Raw genomic sequence first — 14,300 nt, 5'->3', positions numbered from 1 at the left:
TATGAATGATTCTGTTTTCTCGAGCTTCGATGCTGTCCAGATGAAAGAAGAATTGGAACTTTTCAGGACGGGAATTGCATACCACCTGAATCTATGAAAAGAGCTCCATATGGTAATCCCCTTTTTGACAGAAAGGCGGGCTGGCGGCGCTCAGGATCAGAAGGTTTCGAAAGTGCTTTAAAACAGTTCTATAATCTCGCGATATGGCTGTTGTGAGTTCTCCTTGCGGAGAGATCCCTCAGAAACCACGTGCCACACAAATTCGGAATGGTGTGGCCCTTAGCGTGAATATTAAAGGGGGTTCGCGGCTCAGGTAAACAATGAAGGGACTGCCAGGAATGTGAGCAAATGTTCAGCACGTGAGCACCAGGACTAGCAGACTTCAGCAGCTTGTTGACAGCGAAGAAGACCTGCCAAATATATGCGATCCACAGAGGGAGTCAGGCCCCCCTGTACGAGCCGTTAGCTTGGACAGCGCCACGGTTGACTTTGCCGCTCGGTACTCTCAGCATCGATTTCCTATGAATTAGATATTAGCAAAGACATCATATAAAATATGAAGCGGGGCGTTCAATCGCTGGGCATGCATATGTCTGGTGAGCGGCAGATAAAACCTCCGAGGACGATACTCCACGTCCTAGGGCACCTTTCAAAGGTAATATTATTCGAAAAGGGACTTGATATGTTGCAATCACAAACAGCAGAAAAATCCTGCCAATTTCTAGCAATGGCCATGCACCACGTGTGCTAGCGGGAGGCACAATAAGACAAAGTGACAGCCGGTTGGTATTTGCATAGCAGACCTCGGAAGTAATATCGAGTTGCAGTATGTCAGAGGTGAATGGAAATTACGGATAGTTGATATTGTTAGGCAACATCAATGTTTCATCCATCAAACCCCAGCTAGTATCTGGCCGCGGTATCAAATGATGCAGAAAGCACATCCTTACCTCTTAGATAGAATCAAATTTCCCCTCCGTTAGAGGGAAAACGAAGTCCAAATAATTATAAAATCAGATAATGAGGGCTAATTTGGTCTATTGGCCAACCTCGAGACGCCCACTCCATGGTATATCGAAAAGGCTCATCAGATATAAACCGTTTACCCAACACATCTTAAAAATATATCTATGGACGGTGGTCCGAATTTCCTTTCTTGGAAACCCGAAACTCGGGTGCTGCTCGGAAAAACTTAATTCGCCGACAACCTCAAAACCAGCCCTAACCGGGCATACAGAGAAAGGCGCGGATTAATGAGCAATCTATTTTGTACATATTTTAAACGATTTCAATACAATGAAAGGGTCCTCTATCAGAATACAGAATAGAGGCCAAAATATCATGCGACATCTGTACGGATGACACCTGATTTTCTAGAAGCCGGGCCGTTTGCTATTATCACGTGATGAAGGCCACGAAGAATGGCTGGTTGGCTGCAATCGGGAATGGGTAGGTCATGTTAAGCAACACTACTTTGGCTTCCTTATGGAAATGAGCAGGCGGTATTGGCACAACGAGATCGTAGAAAACCTTCATCGACCTCGCACTCGATAAATTTAGATGCTAACATCAGTTGCTACAACTTCGTGCGTTTTATAATTTCGGGAGTTGTGCTCTGTCTCGTGGGAAATTCTACATCCTGCTTTTCCCACAGAGGTCACTTGTGGGGCTGCCTCAATAGGTCGCCATTGAAATATATAAAGTGCCTGGATGTATAGCATTATGGCCTAGTTATGGCCTTCAGCCGAGGAACATTCCAAAATTTCAGCCTATCCTGCCGGCTATTATTACATCATTGCCCCAAATGTCCCCGTTTCAAGTCATGATACGAGTGATCTTGGGCTCCGAATTTACAGCTTTTACCTGAATTTCTAGGAGAACTACATTTAGGGGATAATTTAATAATGCGATCGTAGACAATTTCGTATCTGGTGGATTGGGGACTAATATTCCAAGGCATGGTTTCAAGGGAATATGGTGTTTCGCTGCCTGGCACTGATCATCGTTCACACAAACCATTTTGAGTTCCTTTTTTCCCCAAAACTTGCACACCGCAAGATTATACTTCTACAGGCCTTAATACTGATGACCTTCATAGATGGCCCTACCTAGGAGAAGCAGTCTTGATGAGCATCAAGCTCAGAGATTTATTTTACCAATGCATGCCTCTTTGTGCCACAAACACCAGCCATACACGAGTAAGCCAAGGAAAGAGCTTATTTGGTCTTGGCTTTTAGCCGCTGCAGATCACTCAAAGTTTATTCCCTGTTGTTGTGCATAAGTGTAGCCATGTCACGTTCCCTTTCTTTGTTTTGGGGGGTTGAAGTAAAAATTGTTTAATCATACATATCCTTTTCAGAGAAGCTGGAGGCATCAATTCCACTACAAAATGCACTATGATCTCCTCATAAGAACCTGGCCTTCAGATAGGAGATAATTGTTTCAGGTATTTCAAACCCAAATAGTGTCGCACTCTTGTTGGAGGTGCTCACTCTTTCCTATGCTGGCAACACACTCGTTCTTAGATGCCGACCTGCACCTATATATGATCAGCCTTGTGTCAAACATTGGAGGACACTTTGCTGATAATATAAAACGATGGGCTAGCTAGAAAGCCTTTATTTGATCTATGACGGAGCTTATTATATTTCTCTTGGTGGTTCGAGGTATTCAGATCTCTCTGCCAGGAAATGCACATAAAATTTGCACAGCTCATCGCCTCGGACATCAAGTAGGGTCAACTCTCAGCCTAATGTCTTGAAATCCAGCCATTGTGTTTTTTAAAAAAAAAAGAAAAGAAAAGAAAAGAAAAAGGAAAAAAAGGAGGGGAGAGGGGGAATGCTCTGACTTTGGTGATACAATAGTTGGGCCGGCGGAACCAAGCCTAGGTCGCCGTTGTATCCATTGTATACGTGCCATGGGAGCTTTCAGCCACTCGGGGTCTCGGCGGCGGGCTATTTCTCAACGCAGCCGAAAAATCAGTGATCTGCTTAGTGCGATTCCCTTATCGCTTGGAATATCCGCTAAATTCACAGCAGGTAAATCTTGCTTTGGCATTAAATAATCAGCTAACATAGGCATGTCTATCCAACTCTTTAGGTGCAATTTACTCAAACCAGAAGGTATATACAGACGGACCGACATGGACTTGTAAGACTTTAAAAAGGCGCCTCACCACATATATGGTAGAGGATATATCGATCATTGAAGTTGGAATTGAGCCCTCAGGGTATCTCCAAAACGTTTAATAGCCTGCTGGATCTTATCCGCGGGTGCAGCCGCGAATGTGGCTCTGAAAAACATATCTGTGGGCTCAGTAGACTTATCTGCAAAGAACCAACTGCCACGTGAGACTAAAACGCCCTCGCCCACCGCCGCTTTGAAGATCGCTTCTTCAATAGAATCATAGGAGTCTCCTGCGAGAGCGAGTGGATGCTTCTTCCAGTCGACTTTGATCCAATGCTAATGAACCGTTTAGTTTAATATAACAATAGGTGAGGGCCGATACTAGGCCACTTACAAACATGCCTGCCGCTGGAGGGTGCCAGCTTGCAACGCTTGTTGGTAGATATTTTTCGCAAGCCTCTAGCATGACATTTCTCCTATTAGTGTATGCCATGCGGATATGAACTAGCCATTGCAAATATTTCTCATGTCCCCAAGCCTCGTCAAGCAGCTTGAAAAGGATGATTTGAGACATCCCGCTTGGGTTCTGCGTGCAGGTCTCTGCATTTCGTAGGAATCGTTCCACAATCTGCTCGGATGCAACGAGCCAGCCAACGCGAGAACCGGGCGAAAGCACTTTTGAGAAGGACTCGAGGCGGACAACACGTCCATCCACATCCATGCTGAGGAAAGAGGGAATGAGAGCCTTCAAAAATTCGTTATAGTTGGCTGGCGGAGGGTCTTGTGGCGCATTGGCTCCTTTGTAGGGCTGCATTTGGAGGAAGTAGTAAGGCTCGTCCTCGACGATGATAATGTCGTGTTTCTGCGCGACCTTGTACACCTCCTTTCTTCGCTCAACGTCTTGAGTAGCGCCAGTGGGGTTTTGTCCGGATGGAACAGTATAGAGCACGAATGGTTTCCGAGCTCCTCGCGCCGAAGCATCCCAGTTGGTCAACACTTCGTCAAGGGACGAAGGCAAAAGTCCCTGCTCATCCATCTTAACTGGAGCGAGGCGAATGCCCTGTGGCAATGCTGTTTCCATGGCGCTGGAGAACGTGAACTCTTCCGTTAGGATATAATCTCCACGGTTGCAGAACAGACGTAGCACCATGTCCCACGAAGCCGTGCTAGCAGCGGTGAGTGAGCAATGCCAATCTGAATACGGAGGGTTATGCACTATCTGTTATAATATTAGACACCCGGTTGCATTAGGCAAGTGAGTTTACCAACCTCGGTATGCTCCGTCACAAAGCGCAACAGTTGGGCGGCTCCTACTGATTGACCGTAGTTCAAAGCGATCTCCAAGTCTGTGGGAAATTGTCAGCTACCCGTATCACTGCTTCCCGTTCATATCTAAAACGAACCATATTCACTCCTCCCCTCCCGAATGTCATATTTTCCTGCGGTAACCACTTGGCCTGATTCATGTGTAGCTTCCTCCGAAAAGTTGGGCGCAACTGGAACCTTGATGGAGATTTCGTCGATGGGGAAATATTCAGGGGACGGAAGGCCTCCTCCAAGGGAGATCAAACCTATTCCATAAATGTTTGTCAGAACGGGTCGCAGGATAAGAAAGCGAGTGAGAGTGTGGTTGGACGTACCAGGATTTTTCAGGTATTCCGCAGCTTGCTTTAGGGTGGACGCCTATAGTCGAAGTTAGCACGCCGGGTGCGCATCACACCAATATGCTGCTGTTAATACCTTCCGTGACTTGCTTTCAATAGAGAGATACTCTGCAACCCAAGAGGTTAATTGTGCATTCAATTCTGGAGATGTTGGCACACATACTATCCCACCGTTTAGCCTTGGGTTTAGTAGCACAAGCCTAAAGACCGAGGTAAGAGTTAGTATTCATCTCGTCGCATCGGGAACTCCCATAGTCAGATGCAAAACACAGAGAGGGTTGAGAAAGCAAATACCAGACTCTTGAACATGTCGCTATGGCAAGACGCAGCAACACCAGTGGGCATAGTCGTCTTCGCTCTTCGCGCCGGCACATTGGCCACAGTCAAGGGCTCTGGCATTTCCTTGGTTATATCGACGGCGCCCTGGGCGGCAGCATCTTGCGCGGCGTGGGGAGACATGATGTTATTCGGCGATTGGCGAGTGGCTATGCTGGGAATGGAAGAAAGCGCGCAAGAAAGAAATTTGCACGGCGGATGCTCCGGACAACTTGGGTTGGAAGGGGTGGAAGCGAGAGGTCTTAGGGAAGGAAGGCGAGTTGTATATAAATCTTTCCCGGGCTGGCGCCTCAAGCCGGCATTTATGCGACAATCCGCCCTATGATCAGGTGGTGCAAGCTCGCTCGCCGCACCAAAAATTCGAGTACGAGTGGATCGGCTCGCTGCTCCTCATTCTGGGCTGCACGTTGGCGGGTGATAGGCTTAGTTAAGCCGCCGACCGCGGAGGAAACCAACCAATCTCGCCCACGGCTTCGGGTGCCGGAGTTCAGCTCTCGGGCTTGTCCACAGAGCTGACTTCCAGAACTCCGCCTCCCTCGACAGGCCTTGAATGGGAATCATGAACGGAAGGTATAAAATCAGCCGTCCGCCCTCCGGAAACTCAAAGCTTTTGTCCTTCCTAACGACGGATTTATTCCCCGAATATTTGGTGGATTGCCCCGACATTTCGGTCAGGGATCCTTGGAAAAGGCCGAAGGACGGGTGAATCCCAAATCTGGTTGGTTCGAAGCGGCCATGGCAAGCAACGAGGACCACTCGTTTTCGACATCTTGTTGCTGCCACGAGATTCCCATGGCATTTTCTTCGTTGGGAAAAGAGTCCCGGGTCTCGAATCAGCAGGACAAGCTATGCAGGATTGGCATTAGACGCACGCCCTGAATGGCTACGAACGGCAATCCTCGGTCGCTGACATTTGCGTTCACATTACGGGGTGGCCTACAATAATTGATGAACTATGACATGCTCTCAACGAATACGATGCGCATTCGGCTCTCCCATGCACCTCCCATGCAGCAAAATGCGGAGAACCGGGTTTTGTGGATCAGAAACCGAGTTATCAGATGAGACTACTTCTGTATGAAACTGCAATGCGAAATTTCAAAGGTCTTCAAAATTGCAAATATACTTTATACTTTCGACATTGTCCAAGTCAGGTGACCGACTTTTGTTATTCTAGATTTGTTCCAACTGCCCACCCCGCCTCTAGAGAGTGCTTTGTTTGGGAGTTGGATGATTACAAACAACCAATCAGACATGATTCTACGCGTGAGGGCAGCTGTAGGAGGGCGGAATTCAGGTGCGGAGTTCGTACGGAATTGGGACCCTGGTGGATGCCACGTCGAGGACGGAGAACCCTGGTTGGACGAAGCCAACAGTCATTCCTCGTCAGACTGGCGCACTTGCAGCGTGCTCAACTCCACATGAAGGCTTAAGTTTAGCAAGGAGGGACTAAGAATTTAGTTTCGCGTCTCAGGGTGTTTGGGGTTGGGTTCTTCTGAAGATTTGGCGCCCGTAAGACCGATCCCCAGACACAAATAGGGTGCATGGCCTAGCGTTGTATGGGCTGCTCACCGGCTCGCGCAATCTGGGGTCAAGGGCTCTTCACCCTTCCAACCCGGCCGGGAGCCATGTGCAAAGGTTGTGTGCGACGATCCGCACATCCAGCCCGCAGCTCAGACTCCTGCGCCAAGCCCTCTAACCTCCTCATACTAAACCAAAAGTGGTTTAGGGCATCTGATAAATGGACTCTTATCTGGGATCTCGTGGCTCATTGTTTCTTCCTTCTCCTCCGCTTTCTCAACCAGTCAGCCAATTCTAATCCATTGCAACTTACGCTGGCATCCTGATGGCTGATGTCTCTTGTGTTTTTATTGGATCTGCAGACGTGAATACGTAGCCGGACCATTGAGGACAATTATGTCATCGCCAGAGCAGAACCTCCGGGTTTCTGCTGACGGTGGTGTAGTAAAACGGAAGCGTAGGTCACTTTCTGGCGCAAACCCCCCCACCCCCCTCCGGCACGTTATGCTTCTTTCATCAAGACCTCCGTCTGACACCCCCTATTTTCCCAAAATATTAATTACCGTCTTGATTCTTTTGCTCTAGGCCCCGCTGCGTGTGTTCATTGTCATCAGCGCAAAGTTCGCTGCGATGCCAGAACTGTCGGATTGCCTTGCTCCAATTGCCGAACTGCCGGGAAACATGACTGCCGAATCCATGAGAAGAAGAAGCGGGCTGCTGTTCGATCTCTTCAGCATCCGGTTCCCATCCGCTGTGCACCACTCGCGGACAGAAATGCCACCCAAGCCCACCCTCCATTGCCCACCCCGCCGTTTAAGGCCAATAGCACATCGCCGCCGTATATAAGTAGCCAGAAGGACAGACCGGACCCTTCAGAAGCGTTACGTGCAGATGCAAGGACCGAAGGCGCCGATGCCTCTCTTGATGAGGAGGATAATCGCGAATCAGACCGCCATTTGGTTAAATTGATTGATGAGGATCTGCGCCAACGCTCGATAAAAAAGGGGGTCAGGGTTATATACGTTGGGCAAGACGTGTCGAACTTGAACTTCCTATTGCGCCAGCAGCATACAGACGAAGATGACGGAGTGTACCACTTCGCACAAAACGAAATCTCAAGAAGGTATATCCAAGGGTTTGAACATGTCCCAAGAGAGGCATTTGTGCTGCCGGAGCAAGCGCTTGCAGATGAGCTCGTGGCGGCGTATTTCGCCCACGTCAACCCCGGTTGTCCTATTATCGACGAAGAAGCGTTTATGGCCCAATACAGACGTCGAGACCCGGCAGATCCACCTTCCTTGCTAATCCTCCAAACTATTCTTCTTGCCGGTGCCCATGTTCTTCGTCCACGACCGGCACGCGATGCCTTGAAATCCTCTTTCTTCCGTCGTGCCAAAATTCTATTTGAAGCTAGGGTGGAACGAAACAGGGACATTCTGGTGCAGGCTGCTCTTCTTCTCACCTGGCACTCGGACCCAGTGGACGATGATGTCGCTGCAAATGCTCATTTCTGGGTTGGAGTGGCTGCAAGGATAGCTACGGGGCTGGGAATGCACCGTAATGCAGGCCCTAGTATGCTCGTTCCACATGATAAGCGGATGTGGCGCCGGGCTTGGTGGATTCTAGTCCAGTTTGACGTACTGGTATCCTTGCAGTACGGCCGACCTCAAGCCATGTAAGAAGCCAAATGATATAAGTTGGAAGCCCACAAGTCTGCTGACCTGATGCAATAGAAATCTTGAAGATTGTGATGTCCAGCCTCTGACTCCATCCGATTTTGAGGGCTGCGGTGATCGCGTGCAGGTAGACTACGTGATACAATATACAGAGCTTTGTTGTATGATTTCGTTCATTATGAGAGAGAGGTTTGGCCTGCGAGTCAGTCCAGAACGGCGAAAAGCCGCGCTTCTGGATGCCGACAAAGCACTTGCGAATTGGTCCCTCAAATTGCCTGACAACGTCCGCATGTCCACCACTGATGTGGATTCATGGCCCGCATTGCTCCATCTTACTTACAATAATTTTCTTATCCTTCTTCACCGCCCTCATCCCCGAGCATCGGCATATTCTGACGATTATGGGCCTAATGATGCAGAAATCTGCAGTGCAGCTGCCGGTGTCATCGTTTCAATATTCGAAGAACTGCGGGAGAAGGGTCGTATAAAATACCTCTGGGTTTCGGCGGTGAACTCTCTATTCACGGCGATGATCCAGATTAGGGTAGAACTCCGGTTCTCCAACCCCGTATTGGCGATAAATGCCCTTCGACGATTCGATTCCACTTTGTGCTCCTTGCGCGCGCTTTCTGATTATTGGCTTGGCGCCGAAACTATTTTACGTCTGTTTGAGAGCTCCAAGCGTTTGAAGCATGATATGGAGATGGTGAAAATGAAACAACCAAATAGTTTACCAAAAGACGGAGAACTTGTTGTGAAAGAGCCCACCAACAACTCCACACCACAAATCGATGTTACTACTCCTCAGGGGCCAATGCAGCCTTGGTATCAGAAACCGCAGCTGAATGAGCGACTCAACTATTTCGCCAAACAGTCTCCCGCTCCCGCAGCTGAAGGTCCCCCACAGACTGACCAGGTTGGCGAGCATGGAGACTGGAGACAATTGTTTTCTATCGTCGACTCCGAGCCTTGTGGACCTTTTATACCCGAAAATCTAACTGACATGGAAGATGAATGGCGTGAGCTATATTTGCATGAACCGGCCATGACAGACTACTTCCAGGATACCGCATGGATCCCCATTTGAGGGACTTTGGAACACCTGCAACAATTGCTGTCTTGACCAAATGGTTCTTGGCCAGAAAAATAAGCTATATTGAATGGATTATCGTTAAGTTTTGATATCTGTTCGAGGATCCTGGATATTGCCAGCATGGTGTAGAGGCAGGGTGAAAGCAAGCTATCGTGGTGAATGGATTTATGTTAACGAAATAAGGCACGGACACCACATCTAATACGTGGAAGACTTATTTTAGTCTCTTAATGGTACGCAGCGCGCTTGTTACTCAGCAATACTACTCTTCTTGCTAATTCCTATTTTCAGGAGTCTGACCCATGTCCAGATTTTCTGACCTCATCCTTGTCTCCATTTGCCATGTCTGACTTTTGGAAATTATCCATCGCAGATCAAAAATCAGCTGCCGCACTGGCAGTCTCCTCATGGTCTTACATATTATTCTTTCTACCTACCAGTTGCCAATAGCTTTTGAGAGTCGTTTTGGTATCATTGAAAGTGGAATCTGTAAATTGTATATACGTACAGACGAGTTTGGATGTCCGACACTCGCGTTGTTCCGATGGAATAGTCATATAATTTAGATTTATTGATAGATACCCTTCTAGCATGATGAAATGTGATCTAGCATTTGGATATGCAAAAAGATATATCATATAGTTACTTCGCTGAGTCTAATGCGTCCGAAATGGCTCTTCATTGATAATTATGGGTTATTTATGGTTGTTTTCAATAGGGTTGGCTTTGTCGGCTTGTCAATTTCACAAACCCAACAATCCTCAGCCCCAGCTCTTCAACCTGTCAGGTGAGTCGATAATCATGGCGACACAGCAAATAAATCCGAAGAAACAACAAGGTCAGCCTTTTTCTTTACCTTTCCCTATTCAGAGCATGTCCCCTCTAAGTCCTGTCAATGATGGCTGATATTCTCGAATCACAGAGCTCCAGCTCCAATATTCTACATTCAAGAACACTCTACAACAACTGGCACAGAAAATTGGAGACATAGAACAAGAAACAGAAGAGCATAAGTATGACAGTGACCATGTTCTCGGACAGCTCAACCTGTGACCGCAGGGTTGTTGATTCCCAGCCTTGTGTTTCACCCCTCTGCCCCTCCAACCGCTCTCCCATGCATCTCGTGGGGATGACTCAAGCTCACTGTCAGTTTCATTCATATATAGACTTGTCATCGAGACTCTAGAACCTCTTTCCGGAGATCGAAAATGCTTCCGCATGATAAATGGCGTTCTGGTTGAGCGAACGGTCAAAGACGTGATCCCCGCCCTGAAGACCAATTCGGATGGGCTAAAGCAGGTTCTGGACGAGTTATTAAAGCAGTATAAGACGAAGCAGGATGAGATGGATAGTTGGAAGGTGAGCTACGGCGCCCTAGATTCCCTTTTGGCCGGTTCAGGGCGTCGACACGGGAATGCTGATCAATGTCCGCGTCTGCAGAAGAAGAATAACATCCAGGTTGTCCAGCAGTGAGAGACTGGATGAAGTAGCCTTCCTAATAAGCGTTACGTCTACAATTTTACACGATATCCAACGAAGATAATCTGGTCCCATGGGACAGCTCGTATGTGCGATCACAAGGTCGTTTTTCGTCCGCCCACGTTCCGGCTCGGGTTCCATAAATCTTTCCAACGATACCCGGAATAGTTTCATCCGAAGCCCTTCGGAGCACAGATCGAGTTGCAATACTGAATTGATAAGGTTATTCCACATTGGGGCTTTGTATCAACAGATAATCTCTTGTCTGCACCCGTGCCTGACAGCTGGCCACCGCCGAAGGTGGGTGTGATGTTGGCGATATAACTGCAAAAATAATAAAAGGAATATATGTATTCTGAAAGAATTGGGACATCTGGCTGCTATATATCGGCTACTGCTAAGGACGTATCAGTGACATCAAGGACGATATTTGCATCCAGGCGAGGCCGCAGCGACTGAGTTGGCGAAAGCTCGCATCCCGAAACAAGCGACGTAGAAATATGGAGTAGATGCCCAATAATTCGATGACCAGGTGGCTGCTTGTTTTAGCACCTTGGCCTTCCGAGAACTCTTTTTCCATAATTTTCTCTGATGCTTCGTTGGGTACCAGGAGAATGCAGTCCAATATTACCAGCGAATAGGCTGGGCAGGAAAGGCCTAAGATTTTGCCGTGCAGTAAGGTTCGTGTTTGATATGGTTCAATTCATGCAAGCCGATATGCTGCTCTATATTCATGGATGCCTAAGGCGCTGTTCTGGGCTTGCCTTGCATCCCAATCGCAGGGCTGCTGGCCAACAATCAATTCCTGCTGCATGGCTGTGCCCCTCTTGGTTTGGGGAACCGGCGTTTTAATGCGTTTCACTGCTTGTTGTTGAGGCAGCGCGTTTATCCAATTACTTCATTGATGGGGCTCTTTTCTGGGGTGAAAGTGTGAGAAACCCAATAAGATTTGGCGGCAGGAGATAATTTGACAGCCAAAGAATACAACTTAATTTTTTTATTCGACAATCAAACTTCTGAAGGGTCACAAAGTGCTGTTTCCACCCCGGAGAATTTCACCAGATCTTCTATCTTGATTGCTTGAAGCATTCACAGAGCTCACTCCGGGGCGGCTCCAGGCTCTAGCTATCAAAACGAGTAATTACCAGTATCCAGAAAAACATTTTCCACAATTAATAAGCACTAAGCGGGGAAATGGTGTAAGGATGGCTGTAACATCTGTGTAATCGATAAGTAGGCACAGTACAACAGTACCATCTTCAGCTCTCTATCCTGAGATCAACCTGGGACATCAGCCATTGTTGTATCCAAGAACAGTTCTGCATTCACCACTTTCTACTGTTTTGCCCAAACTGGACATTGCACGACATTTACTTTTTTGTTATTCCATCTCAAGCGCCCTGTCCCAGCGGCCAGCCGACGCGCTGATTGTTGTTGCGCGAAGCCACCGCGTCTGCACAACGTTGAACTTGTGACCCCAGTAAGGAGCTTCTACTGTCATCGATTCAGCTTCAGTGTTTCGCTGTCCCTATATTTGATGGTTTGACCGGTTCACAGGACCTAACAAATCACGGAAGTCAGTTGCGCAGGTCTCCTTTGACTTTCCGCAGTCGACTCCCTCCCCTCTGCCCAACTTGCGGTCAGAATTGACCCAATCGTCGCCCAACTTCATCGACCTCTACCCTCCCTACTTCCGCACCCAATTGCAGGAGGTAAGCAGGCACTGCGCCTTTCCACAGCGCGTTGAAATGGGGTTCGTTGTTATCCTTGGTCTCGTGCAGGAACTGACCCATCCGCAGAACCCATCAAGGCACGCAGCCAACGAACTTGCTGTTCTTCCGCACATACCTTGCATTTAGGCTCAACCGAGGCGGCCGTGAAGCGAATAAGCACGTAGTCTCGTGCCCCCTTGCTCTGACGCAACCGTGCATTGGGCTGATCGGAAAATAGACCGATTCAGATTCGACGAGGAGTGACGTGTACACTGGCTAGCAGAGCAACCCTGTGATTCCTGCTGAAGTCGCTACCCGTTTCGCGTGTCCAAAAAGACGTAAAAATCATGTCGTCGGCCTCTCCTTCGAATCCCAAGGAACCTGAGGTGGAATCAGCAGCACAGTCAGGCGACGACCCGGAGCACATGGAAAGAGAACACCAAGATACGCAACCGCAAACTCAAGGCGAATTTGAGGTAAAAGAGCAGGATCGATGGCTCCCGATTGCAAATGGTTCGTTATTGACGCCTTTCCTTCGCGCACCTACAATTGATCGGATACACGCAATATTTCAAGTCCCCGTGATTTTAACTTTTCGTCGGCAATCGTTTGACGGTTCTTCCATGCCGTGTTAAGCAAATACCCTTATTTGGAATGTTTTATTTGCTCATCGTCGCGGTTACTTTGCTTGATTGTCATTCGCTTTGCTCCGCATGCTTGTTTGCTTCTGGTTAAGGTCTTCAAATATTTGCTTTAAATTGACAGCACTACTAACTGCTTCACAACCACCCTATATCATGAATGAGTTTGCTTCCCAGTGATAGTATTTGGTACTAATGATCGAGTTTGCCAATAGTTGCCCGGATTATGAAGACCGCGCTGCCCGAGAATGCGAAGATTGCCAAAGAGGCCAAGGAGTGCATGCAGGAGTGTGTAAGCGAATTCATCTCCTTCATCACCAGCGAAGGTTCGTACTTCCCCAGTATATCGGCTGCTGGAAAGAAAATTCTAAATTTAGGCGCCATGTATAGCTTCGGAGAAGTGTCAGGGAGAAAAGCGCAAGACTGTCAATGGCGAGGACATATTGTTCGCGATGACCTCGCTTGGTTTCGAGAACTACTCGGAGGCTTTGAAGATCTATCTATCAAAGTATCGCGAAGTAAGTATACTAGATTAACCCCATATGACTATTTTGAAATTCCCGTTGAGTTTCATTTATCGTCTCGACTTGGCAAGACGAACTATCTGAACAATTGAATTGATTGGTTTGAGACCCAATCCTCAAGGGCGGAGAACCAGAACCGGCCAGCGAGCAGCGAATACCCTCAGGGTGGACCCGTCGGCGGCACTGGCGCCGCAGGCGCCGGCGCCATTGGTGGGCCAGCGGCGACCGCACCCGGCTTCGCAGTTCCACCCGAGAATGCCAACAACATTTTGAGTACGAATCTGGACCCGAACGAGCAAGACAACGCGACATACGGATATCCGCCAATGGTAGGCGCGACGCACAATGGTGCCGGTGGCGAGACCTACTAGCATTGGCGAAGACAATTCCGGGGTCTAGGTTACGACGGCAGGTCGCGCATGAGCAGAAAGTCAGCATATGGCACCTACCTATTCCCCGCGCAAGACAAGGCATGAGAATATGTCTCGCATTGGAGGCGGCGAGAGAAGTAAAGACATGAAGGGGAGA

General features: G+C 48.2%; 4 protein-coding genes across 4 annotated transcripts; 3 read left to right on the top strand and 1 right to left on the bottom strand.

The window, feature by feature from the left end:
• Positions 1-3,028: 3,028 nt before the first annotated feature.
• ARO8_1 (Aromatic/aminoadipate aminotransferase 1) lies at positions 3,029-5,448 on the bottom strand. Its single transcript, XM_003071596.2, has 8 exons — positions 5,085-5,448; positions 4,954-4,990; positions 4,867-4,898; positions 4,767-4,809; positions 4,530-4,697; positions 4,396-4,472; positions 3,521-4,345; positions 3,029-3,462 (listed from the first exon to the last, which is right to left on the bottom strand). The coding sequence occupies exons 1-8, from the start codon at positions 5,247-5,249 to the stop codon at positions 3,202-3,204; spliced, it is 1,608 nt and encodes a 535-aa protein (XP_003071642.1). The 5' UTR covers positions 5,250-5,448; the 3' UTR covers positions 3,029-3,201.
• Positions 5,449-6,974: 1,526 nt separating this feature from the next.
• D8B26_003950 (uncharacterized protein) lies at positions 6,975-9,962 on the top strand. The gene is made up of 4 exons (XM_003071597.2): positions 6,975-7,104; positions 7,233-8,322; positions 8,381-9,649; positions 9,708-9,962. Exons 1-3 carry the CDS (start codon positions 7,044-7,046, stop codon positions 9,408-9,410), a joined length of 2,181 nt encoding a protein of 726 aa, XP_003071643.2. The 5' UTR covers positions 6,975-7,043; the 3' UTR covers positions 9,411-9,649; positions 9,708-9,962.
• Positions 9,963-10,108: 146 nt separating this feature from the next.
• D8B26_003949 (uncharacterized protein) lies at positions 10,109-11,411 on the top strand. Its single transcript, XM_003071598.2, has 4 exons — positions 10,109-10,254; positions 10,339-10,429; positions 10,583-10,775; positions 10,857-11,411. Exons 1-4 carry the CDS (start codon positions 10,218-10,220, stop codon positions 10,887-10,889), a joined length of 354 nt encoding a protein of 117 aa, XP_003071644.1. The 5' UTR covers positions 10,109-10,217; the 3' UTR covers positions 10,890-11,411.
• Positions 11,412-12,954: 1,543 nt separating this feature from the next.
• D8B26_003948 (uncharacterized protein) lies at positions 12,955-14,143 on the top strand (the record flags this gene model as incomplete). The annotated part of the gene is made up of 4 exons (XM_003071599.2): positions 12,955-13,120; positions 13,464-13,574; positions 13,639-13,766; positions 13,880-14,143. 4 exons carry the CDS (start codon positions 12,955-12,957, stop codon positions 14,141-14,143), a joined length of 669 nt encoding a protein of 222 aa, XP_003071645.1.
• Positions 14,144-14,300: the final 157 nt, after the last annotated feature.

Source organism: Coccidioides posadasii, chromosome 2 (assembly GCF_018416015.2).
Source record: "Coccidioides posadasii str. Silveira chromosome 2, complete sequence".
Lineage (NCBI taxonomy): Eukaryota > Fungi > Ascomycota > Eurotiomycetes > Onygenales > Onygenaceae > Coccidioides > Coccidioides posadasii.
Note: the sequence above shows the minus strand (reverse complement) of the source record. Positions and strands in the feature narration are given on the sequence as shown.